This window comes from Lampris incognitus, chromosome 6, assembly GCF_029633865.1.
Source record: "Lampris incognitus isolate fLamInc1 chromosome 6, fLamInc1.hap2, whole genome shotgun sequence".
In the NCBI taxonomy this organism is placed as follows: Eukaryota; Metazoa; Chordata; class Actinopteri; order Lampriformes; family Lampridae; genus Lampris; species Lampris incognitus.
The window spans coordinates 53,241,750-53,259,458 of NC_079216.1; the positions used below are offsets into that span (position 1 = coordinate 53,241,750).

The 17,709-nt window shown below is 44.8% G+C and overlaps 1 protein-coding gene across 1 annotated transcript in view; it reads right to left on the reverse strand.

The window, feature by feature from the left end:
- The window catches only part of LOC130114087 (synaptic vesicle glycoprotein 2B-like), a 32,760-nt gene extending 16,262 nt beyond the window's left edge, over positions 1-16,498 (reverse strand). Inside the window, exons 1-3 of the mRNA XM_056281838.1 lie at positions 16,263-16,498; positions 15,413-15,639; positions 643-823 (exon numbers count right to left, since the gene is read on the reverse strand). Of these exons, the coding sequence (XP_056137813.1) occupies positions 643-823; positions 15,413-15,639; positions 16,263-16,498 (644 nt within the window). The remainder of the gene's footprint in view (positions 1-642; positions 824-15,412; positions 15,640-16,262) is intronic.
- Between the last annotated feature and the right edge of the window lie 1,211 nt (positions 16,499-17,709).

Sequence of the window (17,709 nt, forward strand, 5' to 3'; positions counted from 1 at the left end):
CCTTAAAAAGAGAAGCCTGTCTTCTTCCATTCCAGGCCAACATTGTACATGGCTCAAGTTGGCAGGGGTGGGAACCACAACACCAGCATCTCCACCAACACCAACATCAGCATCAAAAGAAGGACATTTTGAGATGTTTTTTAAACATAGAGGAATCGTCAAGTTTTGACTTCTCTTATTTCTGCTTATGTACACCTCAGAGTGTTGCAGCACCAGGCGTTTTATACCACATTTGCTGTGCTGTGCTGTGCTCTACTCCATATCTGACCTGATTTCTGAGCAAGAAGGCGTAGATCCCTTTGGACTAAAAATATTTTAAAATAGAACACCGTGTTGTGTTACTGCACAAACAAAGCCACACTATCCTGCATCTGTTACGTCACTGTGCTTAGATTTTTATGTTTGTGTGTAAATGCACTTGTGCTCACTTTCTCTGTTTGTATGATATCTGATAGAGTGTGTGTGTGTGTGTGTGTGTGTGTGTGTGTGTGTGTGTGTGTGTGTGTGTGTGTGTGTGAGTGTGTGTGTGTGTGTGTGCTGTCTGCACGTTTTCTTTAATCTAGTGCCAGAGCAAACTGTTTGCATGTATTCCTGTGGTCTTTCACCTCTCCATATACCAACAAAATTGTGTTTGTCTCTTACCCAATACCAGAAAAGAGTCTGAAAAAGAGGAAGAAGCCATAGCCCTGGGCAAATGAGGACAAGAAAGCGAAGACACAGTTTATAGCCAGTGCCACAACCAGGCAGCGTCTACGACCAACTTTATCTGCCAGGCCACCCCACACAAACGCTCCGACCATCATTCCCAGAAACACGATTAAACCTGTGGGGAGGAAAGAGAGAGAGACAGACAGACAGACAGACAGACAGACAGACAGACAGACAGACAGACAGACAGACAGACAGACAGACAGACAGAGAGAAAGAGAGAGAGAGAGAGACAGAGAGAGAAGTTAACGGATGAATATTTGTGTGTGTGTATGTATGCCACAGGAAGGACAGGATATACAGCCAAAGGCTGTACAGATTGGAGAAAAATAATTTAGAGAAGAGTAAAATATAATTAGACTTTAATGAAAATATCTAATCATTAGTTAATTTTCTTGACCCATTTAATCCAATTTGGGGTTCCAGGAGACTATCCCAGTAGGTACTGGAAGGAGGGCAGGGGGACATCCTAGACACATTGCAGTCCATATCATGGACAACACACACTCAGTACCGCTCTTATGAGGCCCATTGGTAAATTAGAGGGTCTGGTTAACCTACCAAGCAAGTCTTTGGACTGTCAGAGGAAATCAGATCTTCTTGCTGTGTGGCAGCTAACCAATCACTAATACCCACCCACTTTATCTAATAATTTTTGGGGTTCCCCCGCTTTGTCTCCCCAATTGTATCAAGCCAATTACACCACTCTTCCAAGCCGTCCCGGTTGCTGCTTCACCCCCTCTGCTGATCCGGGATGGGGGTGGGGTGGGGGGCTGCAGACTACCACATGCCTCCTCTGATACATGTGAGTCGTCAGCTGCTTTTTACCTGACAGTGAGGAGTTTCACCAGGGGGACTTAGTGTGTGGGAGGATCATGCTATCCCCCCCAGTTCCCCTTCCCCCAAAAACAAGCACCCTGACTGACCAGAGGAAGCGCTAGTGCAGCAACCAGGACACATACCCACATCCGGCTTCCCACCTACAGACACAGCCAATTGTGTCTGTAGGGACGCCCGACCGAACCGGAGACCCCCGTGTTGGTAGGCAATGGAATAGACCGCTACGCTACCCGGACGCCCCCCACTTTATCTAATAATAAGACTACATTTATATAGAAATACCAATTTTGAGTATACACAGAATCCTTAACTAATGTTTAAACATAGTTATAATACCTTTTTGTCAAGTCCAAGTATCCCAGTGAACAACCCAGCCAGTCAAATCCCTGGTACATGAAAACTTACTTGACAAGTTAACAATTTATTCTGACTCTGAAAAAAAAAAAGGTCTGTCTGTAGGACTGTCTACAGTAAGACTGTCTGGCTTACTAGAACTCATTTCCACATGACCTTTACATCATTGTATCTGTCAGTGTCAAACCAAATACGGTAGAGGAATACACATGACAATTCCCGGAATATTGCCCCAGTCTCACTGTCCAACTCCTTCTCTGTAGAGTTGTGCATTGCTGTGCATGGGGTGTGATACTTTTCTCTTGCTTTTCTATGTAAAAAAAAAAATTGGATTTTTTTTGTCTCCTCAATAGCATCCAGCCAATTGCCCCACTCTTCTGAGCCATTTTGGTCACTGCTCCACCCCCTCTGCCGATCCGGGGAGGGCTGCAGACGACCACATGCCTCTCCCATACATGTGGAGTCACCAGCCGCTTCTTTTTACCTGACAGTGAGGAGTCTCACAGGGGGAACATAGCATGTGGGAGGATCATGCTATTCCCCCCAGTTCCCCCTGCCCCTGAACAGGCGCCCCGACCGACCAGAGGAGGCGCTAGTGCAGTGACCAGGACACATACCCACATCCGGCTTCCCACCCACAGACACGACCAATTGTGTCTGCAGGGACGCCCGACCAAGCCGGAGGGAACATGGGGATTCGAACTGAGATCCCCGTGTCGGTAGGCAACGGAATAGACCGCTACGCTACCCGGACGCCCCTATGTAGAATTATTGAATGTAGATGTAAACATTTTAGACTTTTGTAGGGGATGTTGCAAGAGTCTTGGAATTCCCTTTTAATGTGATGAATAACAGTATCACTATCGTGTCATGTCAGGACACGTTCTCTTTGGCGTAAACATTTCAAGATCACAACGCATGGTGGACTTTGGAGAACCCAGAGAGCCCCACATTAATGGTTATAGAGCAATTTACTCATAGGTATTTAACTGGACAATAAAAAGAGAGATTAAGAAAATAAAGGAGAGATTCGTGAAAGTCTTTACAAATGAATAAATCAACCCATCAATAAATGAACGGAATCAAAAATTGATTTATTAATAACTGAATGAAAAATCAATAACTAGATCAATTGAAAATAGATGAATAAAGACCTAAATAAGTAGTGGAACCTATTTTGGTATATGGCTAGACCTCGTGAGCCAAACAGCAGGATTTGTAAATCGGTTGTGATTTTCCATTTGCAACCTCTATTATTTCTGTAATACTCTGAAGCGTTGATCTGGTAAAACTTCATCAATCCATAATGGGATCTAACAAGATCTCTCATTGGCTATCACCTGAACATGTTGGCGGTGGACCCGAATAATAACCAATGAGAGCTCTTGTTACATCCCGGTGTGGATCAATAGAGTTTTGGAACAGCAAGGCTCCAGGGTGTTACTGAAATGATAATGGAGTTGGCAAATGGAAAAGAAACTGGTAAATCAAAAGGTAAATAGAAAAAGGAACCGCCCTCGTAATTCCCTTTAACAAAAAAACAAAAAAAACGTATTGTCAAATTGATTCATAAATCCAGCAATGTATTTTATTTTCAAAACCTGTATTAACAAACCAATTTACAATTTCCACTATTCGTTTAAGTATTCATACATTCTTTTTTAATTGATTTATTCATTGATTATATTATTGAGTTATTCACAAATTCCTGTTTTTTTACTGTCCAATTAAACACCAGTTAATGAATTGCTCTGTACCCATTAACAAGGTTCTCTGGGTCCTCCAGGACTACTCTCGAAAAAAAGAGGATATGTACAAGTGTACAGGTAATTGGTACCAAACACTGGCACACCGGCAGCATGGTTACCCATGATGCCATGTTATCACAGATGGCCGTGCTACAGGGGGCGAGCAGCAAAGGGAGAGAGGGGGCCATCGGACAAATGAAGCACACTTGATGAATCATCAATATTGCATCTACTGACATTGGAGACAACAAAACATCTTATAATCAATAATTCTAATATTATAGCAATGCTAATATCAAAACAAAGATGCAAATTACATAATTTTTTTTTTAGATTAACTGAAACCGGGTGGTTTTATCAGGAATATGTCGGTGGCAAGTGTGTACCCATCAATTGCTTTTCCTCCCATGAAGCCCTCTCCCCTCATGTATATTTTGAGCCAAACTCTCTGCAGCCATATTTCTAGAATATGTGAGCTGCAATGAGGCAGCGCGTTGCTGTTCCCAAGGTCAGGGAAGAGGATATCGATTGTTTTGAATGACTGACCGTGCGCTGGCCTCTTTCCCTGTGCTGACTCAGAGCACACGCAGACATGTGCACACCACCCTCGCCGAGGAGTGTGTGCACAGTCTGCCTTTATCTCCAGTTCAGACACGGAGCAAACTGCGGGGTGGCAAGGGAGGCCAGGAAGGAGTCATGGGAGCAGCCAGAGAAAAGCAAGATAAGCCAGAATTAGGAGGAGGAGGAGGAGGCGAAAGAAGCTGGTGATGATGGAGATGGAGGGAGAGTAAGGGAAAGGGTGAAAGAGAAAAGGAGGGAAGAACATTAGAGAACAGGAGGAGGTGGAAGGAGGAGAGGAGGAGGAGCAGGGGGGAAAAAAGGAGGAGAGAACGCGGGGACAAAATAGGGTGATAGAAAGAGAGAAACGTTGCCACCTCTCTGGAATTATTACATCCATAAACCAGATGTGATGGGGAGCAGGAGGAGGGATGAGAGAGCAAGAGAAGAAGAAAGGGGTAGAGGGGGTTTGGATGAAGAATGCTGCCTTTCTTTCCAACTGATAACTGATGGCAGTGCATTTTCTAACTGCACACAAAACAGTTTGGGTGTACTACCCATTTTGAAGGACCCTGCACGTAGCCTCACATTTTCACTACTTGTTTGACACCAAACCAACCACTGAACACATCCAGATAGATTGAAAAAAATTAAGATCAACTGTTATTAGCAGCAGATTAACTGAAACGAATGAAGGAATTAAAAAACAACAACAAATAAATGAGTAAATAATGAAAAAAAACACAGGTGCACAAAGGAGGGTGATTTGCAATGTGACATGCTGTGCTTTGGGGCTTTTTGATTGTCCAGTCATATTCATCAATCGAGACCTTGCAAGTTTTTAAATCCGTGTATTTTTCCAACATGGTTGTTTGTGTCAAAGCTGTTGCAGGATTATGTGGTCGATGTGGTTTCTCTCCTCAAAAAAATGCTAATGAAGGGGAAACGTGTGTGTGTGTGTGTGTGTGTGTGTGTGTGTGTGTGTGTGCGTGCGTGCGCAGTAGTGAGCTGATGATATTGGCTCAAGGCCATCTGCCTGACTGCAGTGTGGGAAGGATGGACAGAAAAGGAGAGACGGAAGAGAGAGGGGGGGAAAAAAAGGAAAAGACAAAAGCGAAACGAGAGAGCAGAGATGTGCGACGGAGATAAGGGGGAAGGGTAGGGTGATGAGAGAGCAAGAAACACGGATATACAGCCCGAGGAGGAAACAGGAGGAATGAGTTGCCGCGTCGTGTTGTGGAGGATGATGATGCCAGATTCCCTCCGCATGCCTTTCACTCTCTCCTTACTGTCCTTTTAACATAACACATTTAAATGTGCTTTGCTATGTCCTGTGTATTTCTCACTCTGTGTGTAATCTCTGGTTGTACAATGTAGTATTCCTGCCCCTCTTGTCTGCTCTGGGCATTCAACACCTATGGCCTGTCTGTCCATCCTGGAAGAGGGATCCCTCCTCTGCTGCTCTTCCTGACGTTTCTCCCATTTTCTTTCCTGATAGGCTTTTCTTGTGGAGTTTTTCCCTCACCCGAGTTAAGGGTCTAAGGATGGGGGGTGGGGGGGTGGGGGTTGTATATCGCACTGATTTTAAAGCCCTTTAGGACTCTATTGTGATTTTGGGCAATACAATACATTTCAGCATGGTGGTACAGTGGTTAGCGCGGTCGCCTCACAGCAAAAAAGGTCCTAGGTCTGAGCCCCGGGGTAGTCCAACCTTGGGGGGTGGTGTCGTCCCGGGTCATCCTCTGTGTGGAGTTTGCATGTTCCTCTGGGTGCTCCAGTTTCCTCCCACAGTCCAAAGACATGTGGGTCAGGTGAATCGGCCATACTAAATTGTCCCTAGGTGTGAATGTGTGTGTGTGTGTGTGTGTGTGGTCCCTGTGATGGCCTGGCGGCCTGTCCAGGGTGTCTCCCCGCCTGCCGCCCAATGACCGCTGGGATAGGCTCCAGCATCCCCGCAACCCTGAGTAAGGATAAGCGATTTAGATAATGGATGGATGGGCAATACCTTTGACTTGACTTAAATGAGGAGGATGGGAAGATTGAAAAAAATGTGAAGTCATCCCAGGTTTTTTTCTTTTTTTTCTTTCCTGAGACAGGCTGCACCCTGTGTTTTGCTGTCAGGTTGGCGCAGAGAAGAAAGGGGTTTTTAAAACGCCTCCAGCCTGTCTCATCACTTCCACTTAAATATCTCACCTTTTATGTGATTGTGATAATGCGGCACCCAGCTTTGTGCCAACAACTTCATCCCTGTTACTGAAAGGAAGCCCTGCCAACAGCCTCTCTTACCACTGCCTCCTCTCCCCTCTTCTCCTCTCCTCTGTCCCCCCTTGTTGCCTCTCTTCTCGTCCTTCTCATCATATCTCCTGTCTATCTGCCGGTGGGTTGTTGCTCAGAGAAAACTAACCAAAAATCTCATCGCTTCTCCTAGTCACCTCTCCTAGTCTCCTGTCCTCCCCTGTCCGTCTGCTGTCAAAGAGCGAAACCTTGTCAAATTCCGCTCGCTTTCTGTCTCCTCATCCCATCTTCTCTTGTCTCCTTGCCTTCTCTCCTACAGTTTGTCTATTTGAGGAGGATCCTTCCCATAGTAGTCTGCCACACTACATAGTGACATGTATACTATATATAAGTATACTTTATGTAATAGCATTCACACACACACATACACACACGCATCAAAAGGCTGATTCATTACAGTTTCCATATAGTGCCTATTAGCTAATTAAACTGCATATTCGTTTCCGTGATTTACAGGCAACTATAAGGAAGCTTCAGGAACTTACTGGCTAGCCAATGGTTGCCAAGTAATTGTGTGTGTGTGTGTGTGTGTGTGTGTGTGTGTGCATATTACATCCTGTACGTTGACGTTAAAGTTGGAACATTTCATACAATCTAAAACAATGATTTTGACGGCCAGCTGTGTGCAGATGTGTCGTGCCCTGGGCATGGCTCTGGCCGAGGCAGAGAGAATGCAGAGTGGCTCATCGGGACATTTTGCAAAGCAACTTAGTGATATTAGTTAGTGTTCATCAATATCTGTTCTTCTGTGTTCTTCCATCCTCATTAACCTGTTTGATGTAACATCTTATGACCCACGTTTTCTAGCAATATAGAGAACACCAAGAGGAAAGAACAGTTAAATTACCAGGATGTGAATTTGCCATTTAGGTAAGCAACAATTGTACTTTCTTTTTTTTTAAATTTTATCGAAACAACCCACTGAAATCTGTTTCTGAAAAAAAAAATCTTATGCTAGAAAAAAGGCTATGTAGTTGCCGATTCTTGAGTGATTTTACATCTACAGGGCCTAATGTTTAATGTTGTTTTATAATTTTGGAGAGGAGGGCATTTCGGGTATAATGATGATGAAGCTAATGTGTTACCATTAAATGCCACCCACTATAATCTTAATGAGTTTTATTTACAGATGAGATACAACAATTAGATTCAAGGTGCAATTTTATCCATACAGATACAAGGCTATTCACAGATTACAGGCAACCAGGTTTTTAATTGCAATGATTGCAAACTGTTTTCAGATAAGGTTTACCAGTTAATATTCCAGTGTAATAACGTAATGGTATAAGAGATAGTTTATGATTGAAGAGATTCATTTTTTTATCCAATAAAAACAAGTAATAAAATATGATTGTAGATAGTAAAAGAGTATCACAATAAAAAATACAAAGGATGAATTTTACACTACTACATTAACAAATTATTGCATCACTAATCTAACTGTGAAGATTTAAAACTATAGTCTACAGATGGATTGGGACTGAAGATAGGCCTTGCTTCTGCACGATGGGAGTTTAACTTTGCCTTTATTTTTTGCTGGCATACATATCATTAGTGATGGGGAAGCCACACTATCTAATGTACGTGTTTGACTAAAAGGTAAAACAAATTAGATTGGCTATAAATATTCCTACATGCTGTCTGCACCATGTGGTGACAGCAGTGGGATGCTGCAAGCATGCATATCCCCCATCCATCCCCCGGAAAAGAGTCAGCTGGGAGATAAAGGGACCGCTCGTACATCAGGGATCTATCTACACAGGACAAGGGCATCGTGCACAGACCCTGTGTTACCAGTGTACACGCCTAAAAACTGTCCACAGTTTGATATGGTATTTTTCACAAATGCCCTGTAAAATAAGGAATCAGCTATATGCTAATTACAGGCAATATAGATAGATCTATTATAATATTTATTATATTGCACATAGTATTGCATTTTTAACCGACTCATTACCCACATATACTTGTGTTACTAGTGCAATATGTCACCGACAAGTGCAATACCATACATTCGAATGCTGTGGAGTACCACAATATCTAAAAAAAAAAAAAAACCTAACACAAGTGGATTTCTCTGTTCTCGTGATATTTTTATTTTGTTTTTCCCAAGTGAACTGTGGAAGAACGGTCTTCATCGGAGGGAAAAGCACAGCTTTGGGTTCTTGGTACTGATAAATGCCCCATATCATGACCATTACGGCACACCTGTGTGGAAATAACCTTTGCCCTCAGTGGACGGGGAGAAAAGCCCAGGAACCTCTGACAGTCTGGCTGGCGGGTTTGATTACTAGGAAGAGAAGTCTTTGAACTGTTGCTTTGGTCCCCGCAAAGGGATTATTAATCAGCTATGGAGTGCTCCAGCAAAGGAAGCTTTATTGACTGACTGCAGCTCTTTTGATGATTTGTTTCTGCCGATACATTTTGCACTGAGTCCAGATACCTATGTCTCAATCCTCTGGGGTGCCTTTCCCATGTCAGATGTGTATAGGGCTATTGACATCAGCTGAACCCTTTGTGGCCCCACAGAGCTGAATGTGTAAAGCATGATACCATCACTGTGAGATGTCTTTATGCATGCTCAAGGTAAGAAAATCAAAGAAAGCTGAATCAGTTCATCTGGACACAACGTTTATTGACATATATGTTTCATCATCCATCTAAGTGACCTCTTCAGTCTCAACTGACTACAGGTATCCCCACCCTTATAAACAATATAATTTCATAATGACCAAAACCAACGATGAGTTTCATACTGAAATAGGCATGACCCTTAACTAGAGTTTCAATGGCCATGTATACTATTTACAGAGTATTGGGGAATGCTGGCAATCACAGCATTGTAAGATGGCGACAGATGTGTTCTCTATTTCACAAACCAAATTAACTACATGGAAAACCACATCAAGTTCACCAGGGAGGATGTGAAAAATGACAGGTTAGCCTTCTTAGACGGTGAAATTGATGGTGAAATCAGGACACTGTACCACCGAGCTGACAACGTCCCCACTGACACAGCGAACAAGGAAGGGGAGAAATCCCACATTAAACAGGCCCTGGTTAAGTGTGGTTACTCTAACTGGGTGTTTGTCAAAGCCAGAAAGACGCCCAAATAGTGCACCAGCTGCCTGATGGGAGGAGAAGGACAACCGCTGCCCAAGCGTAAACCAGTGGTGATTCCATATGTGGCAGAAGTGTCGGAACAGTTGAGAAGCGTATTTTCCAAACGCTGCATCTCAGCTGCTTTCAAACCCCAAAACACGCTGTGCCAGAAATTGGTCCACCCCAAGGATCGGGTCCTCTGGCACAAACAGAGCAATATAGTGTATGCTGTTAAGTGCCTGGAGGATTGCCATGACTTGTACATTGGGGAAACCAAACAGATGCTGGCCAAGAGGATGGCACAACACAGAGGAGCTAACATGTCAGGCCAGGACTCCACAGTCTACCCCATCTATAGGCCAGTGGCCACTCTTTTAAGGATGAGGATGTGCACATCCTTGATAGGAAGGCATACTGTTTTGAACAGGAGTCAAAGAGGCCATCTATGTGAAGAGGGAATGACCATCTCTGAATTGAGGGGGGGAGGCTAAGAGTACATCTGTCACCATCTTACAATGCTGTGATCCTCTGTGAATAGTACACATGGCCATTGTAACTCTAGTTAATGGTCATGACTATTTGCATATGAAACTGGTCATTGGTTTCGGTTGTTATTTCACTGTATTGTTTACAAGGGTGGGGATACCTGCAGTCAGTTTCGACTAGAGGTTACTTAGATGAGTGATGAAATGTTTCTGTCAATAAACGTTGTGTCCAGATGAACTGATTAAACTTTATTTGACCCTGATGTATGCTACTACTACTACTAATTTCAGCTGCTCCCGTTAGGGGTCGCCACAGCGGATCATCCGTTTCCATTTCTCCCTGTCTTCTGCATCTTCCTCTGTCACACCAGCTACCTGCATGTCTTCCCTCACCACATCCATAAACCTCCTCTTTGGCCTTCCTCTTTTCCTCTTCCCTGGCAGCTCCATATTCAGCATCCTTCTCCCAGTATACCCAGCATCTCTCCTCCACACATGTCCAAGCCATCTCAATCTTGCCTCTCTTGCTTTGTCTCCAAACCATCCAACCTGAGCTGTCCCTCTCATATAATCATTCCTAATCCTGTCCTTCTTCATCACTCCCAATACAATGAAAATTTTTAGCATCTTCAACCCTGCCACCTACAGCTCCATCTCCTGTCTTTTTGTCAGTGCCACTGTCTCCAAACCATATAACATAGCTGGTCTCACAACCATCTTGTAAACTTTCCCTTTAATTCTTGCTGGTACCCTTCTGTCGCAAACCACTCCTGACACTCTTCTCCACCCACTCCACCCTGCCTGCACTCTCTTCTTCACCTCTCTTTTGCACTCCCCGTTACTTTGGACGGTTGACCCCAAGTATTTCAACTCATACGCCTTTCTCACCTCTACTCCTTGCATCCTGACCATTCCACTGTCCTCTCTCTCATTCACGCATAGGTATTCCATCTTGCTCCTACTGACTTTCGTTCCTCTTTTCTCCAGTGCATACCTCCACCTCTCCTGGGTATCCTCAACCTGCACCCTACTCTCACTACAGATCACAATGTCATCTGCAAACATCATCGTCCATGGAGACTCCTGCCTGATCTCGTCCGTCAACCTGTCCATCACCATTGCAAACAAGAAAGGGCTCAGAGCCGATCCTTGATGTAAACCCACCTCCACCTTGAACCCATCTGTCATTCCAACCACAAACCTCACCATTGTCACACTTCCCTCATACATATCCTGCACCACTCCTACATACTTCTCTGCAACTCCCAACTTCCTCAAACAATACCACACCTCCTCTCTCGGCACCCTGTCATATGCTTTCTCTAAATCCACAAAGACACAATGTAACTCCTTCTGGCCTTCTCTATACTTCTCCATCAACATTCTCAAAGCAAACATTGCATCTGTAGTGCTCTTTCATGGTATGAAACCATACTGCTGCTCACTAATCGTCACCTCTCCTCTGAACCTGGCTTCTATTACTCTTTCCCATATCGTCATGCTGTGGCTGATCAACTTTATACCTCTGTAGTTGCTACAGTTCTGCACATCGCCCTTGTTCTTGAAAATCGGTACCAGTATGCTTCTTCTCCACTCCTCAGGCATCCTCTCACTTTCCAAGATTGTGTTAAACAATCTAGTTAAAACCCCCACCGCCATCTCTCCTAAACACCTCCATGCCTCCATAGGTATGTCATCAGGACAAACTATACTGCTCAAAAAAATAAAGGGAACACCTAAAAACACAATATAGACCTCGATGAATGAAATATTTCAGCTGAAAATCTTTATTTATTAGACAGAGGAATGTGTTTAGAGCAAAATAACCTAAGAATGATCAATGGAAATCAAAATCATTAGCCCATTAAGGTCTGGATTCAGAATCATACTCAAAATCAAAGTGGAAAATGAGAACATAGGCTGATCCAACTTCTGTGGAAATTCTTCAGGACGATTCAAAATGAGGCTCAGTAGTGTGTGTGGCCTCCACGAGCCTGTATGCACTCCCTACAACGTCTGGGCATGCTCCTGATGAGATGGCGGATGGTCTCCTGAGGGATCTCTTCCCAGACCTGGATCAGGGCATCGGTCAACTCCTGGACAGTCTGTGGTGCGACATCGCGTTGGCGGATGGTACGAGACATGATGTCCCAGAGGTGCTCGATTGGATTCAGGTCTGGGGAACGTGCAGGCCAGTCCATAGCATCAATGCCCTCGACATACAGGAACTGCTGACACACTCTGGCCACATGAGGACGAGCATTGTCATGCATGAGCAGGAACCCAGGGCCCACTGCACCAGCATATGGTCTGACAATGGGTCTGAGGATCTCATCCCGGTACCTAATGGAAGTCATGGTACCTCTGGCTAGCACGTAGAGGTCTGTACGGCCCTCCAAGGATATGCCTCCCCAGACCATCACTGACCCACCGCCAAACCGGTCATGTTGGAGGATGTTGCAGGCAGCAGAACGTTCTCCACAGCGTCTCCAGACTCTCTCACGTCTGTCACGTGTTCAGTGTGAACCTGCTCTCATCTGTGAAGAGCACAGGGCGCCAATGGCGAATCTGCCAACCAAGATGTTCTCTGGCAAAGGTCAATCGGGCTGCACGGTGTTGGGCTGTGAACACAGGCCCCAATTGTGGACGTCGGGCCCTCATACCATCCTCATGCATTCTGTTTCTCACTGTTTGAGCAGAAACCTGCACATTAGTGGCCTGTTGAAGGTCGTTTTGTAGGGCTCCGGCAGTGCTCCTCCTGTTCCTCCTTGCACAAAGGACCAGATAGCGGTCCTGCTGCGGGGTTGTTGTCCTCCTGCGGCCCCCTCCACGTCTCCTGGTGTACTGGCCTGTCTCCTGGTACCTCCTCCATGCTCTGGACACTGTGCCTGGAGACACATCAAATCTTCTTGCCACAGCACGCATTGATGTGCCATCCTGGATGAGCTGCACTACCTGAGCAACTTCTGTAGGTTGCAGATACCGCCTCATGCCACCTCTAGTGGTGAGGGCACTAGCAAAATGAAAAACTAACCAAAGATCGGCCAGAAAAGATGAGGACAGGCAAATGGTCTGTGGCCACCACCTGCAAATCCATTCCTTTTATAGGGGTTGTCTTGCAAATTGTCTAATTTCCACCTGGTGGAAATTAGACAATTTACCAACAGGTGAAATTGATTCACAAATCAGTGTTGCTTCCTAACTGGACAGGTTGATATCTCAAAAGTGTGATTGACTTGGAGCTACATTGCATTGCTTATGTGTTCCCTTTATTTTTTTGAGCAGTGTACCTAACCACACTTCATCCTCTTAATAGCTGCCCTCACTTCCTCCTTGCTAATCCACTGCACTTCCTGATTCACTATCCCCACATCAACCAACCTTCACTCTCTCACTCTCTCTCTCTCATTTTCTTTATTCATCAGCCCCTCAAAGTACTCCTTCCACCTTCTCAGCACACTCTCCTCGCTTGTCAGCACATTTCTATCTCTATGCTTGATCACCCTAACTTGCTGCAGATCCTTCCCAGCTCGGTCCCTCTGTTTAGCTAATCGGTACAAGTCCTTTTCTCCTTCCTTAGTGTCTAACCTGTCGTACAACTCACCATATGCCTTTTCCTTTGCCTTTGTCACCTCTCTCTTCGCTTTATGCTGCATCTCCTTGTACTCCTGTCTACTTTCTTCATCTCTCTGACTACCCCACTTCTTCTTTGCCAACCTTTTTCTCTGTATACTTTGCTGTACTTCCTCATTCTACCACCAAGTCTCCTTGTCTTCCTTCCTCTGTCCTGATGACACACCAAGTACCTTCCTAGCTGTCTCCCTCACTATTTTTGCAGTGCTTGCCCAGCCATCTGGCAACTCTTCACTTCCACCTAGTGCCTGTCTTAACTCCTGCCTGAATTCCACACAACAGTATTCCTTCTTCAACTTCCACCATTTGATCTTCAGCTCTGCCTTCACTCACTTCCTCTTCTTGGTTTCCAAAGTCATCCTACAGACCATCATCCAATGCTGCCTAGCTACATTCTCCCCTGTCACCACCTTGCAGTCTCCAATCCCTTTTAGATCACGCCTTCTACACAAGATATAGTCCACCTGTGTGCACTTTCCTCCACTCTTGTACATCACCCTGTGTTCCTCCCTCTTCTTGAAATATGTATTCACCACAGCCATTTCCATCCTTTTTGCAAAATCCACCACCGTCTGTCCTTCCATATTTCCCTCCTTGACACCATACCTACCCATCACCTCCTCATCACCTCTGTTCCCTTCAACAACATGCCCATCGAAGTCTGTTCCAATCACCACTCTCTCCTCCTTGGGTACCCTCTCCACCACGTCATCCAACTCACTCCAGAATTCTTCTTTCTCGTCCATCTCACACCCAACTTGCGGGGCATATGCGCTGAAAACATTCATCAATCAATAGACCTTCGATTTCCAGCTTCATACTCATCACTCTGTCTGACACTCTCTTCATCTCCAGCACACTCCTGACATGCTCATCCTTCAGAATTATTCCTACCCCATTTCTCCTCCCACCCGCATCATGGTAGAAGAGTTTGAACCCACCTCTGATGCTCCTAGCCTTACTCCCCTTCCACCTGGTCTCTTGCACACACAGTATGTCTACCTTTGTTCTTTTCATCATATCAGCCAGCTCTCTCCCTTTACCAGTCATAGTGCCAACATTCAAAGTTCCGACTCTCCCCTCCACACGCCTACCCTTGCTCCTCTCTTGCTGCCTCTGGACATGCCTTCCCCCTCTCCTACCCTGAGGTATGCATTCAGCCAAATGGTTAAACTAAATTCAGAATACCTGAGTCATTTAACCTCAGCTGGTGGTTTGAAACTTTTCTGAATGATCACATCATAATTTTGAAACTATCCCATTGAATAAGGTCACTGTTAAGTCCTAAACAAGTTATCAGTAAACTTAATTATGTTTGGTTGCTGTGCCACAGAAGAGGGAAACTGAAGTCCTGACTGATATTTTAAAATCCCTCTTTTATTACCTTTGTATCATCTTCCTCAGAGTCTAAAATACAGCAGATTCCAGTTGTAATAACACAGGTCAACTTCCAAAAAAAATTTATCCAGAATATCAAACTTAAAAGTAAACATGTTAAAGACACCAGGAAATTTTGTGACGAATTTGACCAATTTCAGCTTTCTGATCAACAAAAAAAGCTACAATTTTTGGAAACACTCTCTAACACTAACGTCTATCGAACAAACTTTACCACAAATAATATCCCACATGAGGAAAAGAAACACCGAAACACCAAAAAAACTAACAATAAATGATAAAGCTCCTTACCCAGCATGCCTTTCTCAGCATTTGACAGACACAGATCCTTTTCTGCTGATGGTAGAACGAATGCCACCACAAAGCACTCGACCCCATCGGCCATCAGCGCGAGTCCCAGCACGATGAAGAGCATCCACTGGAACTTCCCATGGCCACAGTCCTCTATGATGTCCTCATACTGTTCAGCTAATTCCTCTAATTCAGAAACTGCACCCCCATCTGCCCGGGCTTTGGCCCTGAGACACGGAGGGAGACAGACAGACAGACAGACAGACAGACAGACAGACAGACAGACAGACAGACAGACAGACAGACAGACAGACAGACAGACAGACAGACAGACAGACAGACAGACAGACAGACAGACAGACAGACAGACAGACAGACAGACAGACAGACAGACAGACAGAGAGAGAGAGAGAGAGAGAGAGAGAGAGAGAGAGAGAGAGAGAGAGAGAGAGAGAGAGAGAGAGAGAGATTTAGGAGGCACTTTCCTTGGACACAGTCTTATAATGTCTCAACATTCTTCAAAAATGTTCTCCCAGTTTTTTAGCCTTAGCCCTAGCACGGGGAAAATAAAACAATAAGTAAAGGGAGATAAAGAGATGGAGGCAGAGGCAGAATCCATTATAAGTTTCTACTTTAAGTTTTCAGAGCGCTCTTTCAACTCTTTGGATGTGCAGAGACAGACAGAAAGAAGACTATAGCTGTTAGCCCTGAGGTTAGCCCTGAGTGCCTCTCCCACCTGGAAAAGTTTTACCCAGAACAACAAAGTTTTAAAGAGAGGAGAGAAAGAGGCATGCCTGGATGCTGTGTGGACATAATCCTCCGTGACATCGCCACAAGAGTTGACGCTCACCTTGCTGCTCTCTGTGCGGCCTTAACCTCATCGGGGTGGGGTATCCCTTGATATTCGCCTTCATACATCTGATCTTCCTCATCGTGTCCCTCTGTCACATCGCTCGCTGCATCCTCTTCCTGGGAGGGGTAGTCCACCTGGTAACCATATCCATCCTGGCCACCCCCTTCTCCATAGGTCCCATAGCCATCACCGCCACCTTGATGGTATAGGTTGTTGTGGTATGGGTCGGCCATCTCGGCTAACTAAGCCAAGTGTGGCAAATGAATTGCGGTAGATTTCCACTCAGACTGTGTCTCTTGTTCTTGGATCATAAAATGGTTGGATTTGGAAGCTGTCGAAGTGTGGGCAGGAACTGGAGACTTGCCAGGTCCTCTTTTGATGTTCAGTCTGCACCTGAAAACAGAGAAACCTACTTACTTTTTTTCTCCTTACATTTATTTCACATTTTTCAAATTTAGGTTGCACCGTATAGCTATTTTAAAAGCGCATAAACAACAAATATTACCATATATATGTTTTAAAATGGTTTGATCTTCAACGAAATTTCATGGGAATTCTTTGGAAAATTGGAAACGTGGATGTAATGGCATGAATAAGAAATGTTTGCTTTAAGGCAACAACTTCCACAACATCAACAATCCATAGGAGAGTTAGCAGTCAAGCTCAGAACACGTTTTTTTGTTTTCTTTCTTTCTTTCTTTCTTTTTAAGCCAAGTAGTCATTTTTCTTTATTGTCCATGACAAGATATTTTTTTCACCATGTAATTTTGCATTAGTTGAATCCCATCTGGTTTTCACTGAGAGGATATTTTTTCATTTTCTTGTTCTCTTTTGTCGGCCACAAGGACCTAATCAACTGTCTAGTCAGCCAGCATCAAGTCATCCATCCATCCATCCATCCATCCATCCATCCATCCATTATCCAAACCGCTTATCCTGCTCTCAGGGTCACGGGGATGCTGGAGCCTATCCCAGCAGTCATTGGGCGACAGGCGGGTAGACACCCTGGACAGGCCGCCAGGTCATCACACAGGGCTCACACACACACACACACACACACACACACACACACACACACACACACACACACACACACACACACACACACACACACACACACACACACACACACACATTCATACCTAGGAGCCATTTAGTATGGCCGATTCACCTGACCTACATGTCTTTGGACTGTGGGAGGAAACCGGAGCACCCAGAGGAAACCCACACAGACACAAGGAGAACATGCAAACTCCACACAGAGGGCGACCCGGGATGACCCCCAAAGTTGGACTACCCTGGGGCTCGAACCCAGAACCTTCTTGCTGCGTGGCGACTGCGCTAACCACTGCACCACCATGCCGCATTAAGTCAGTCAGTATCAAATCAGTCAGTAGTCAGCACATCAAGGATGTGCACATCCTCATCCTCATGGCACAAGACA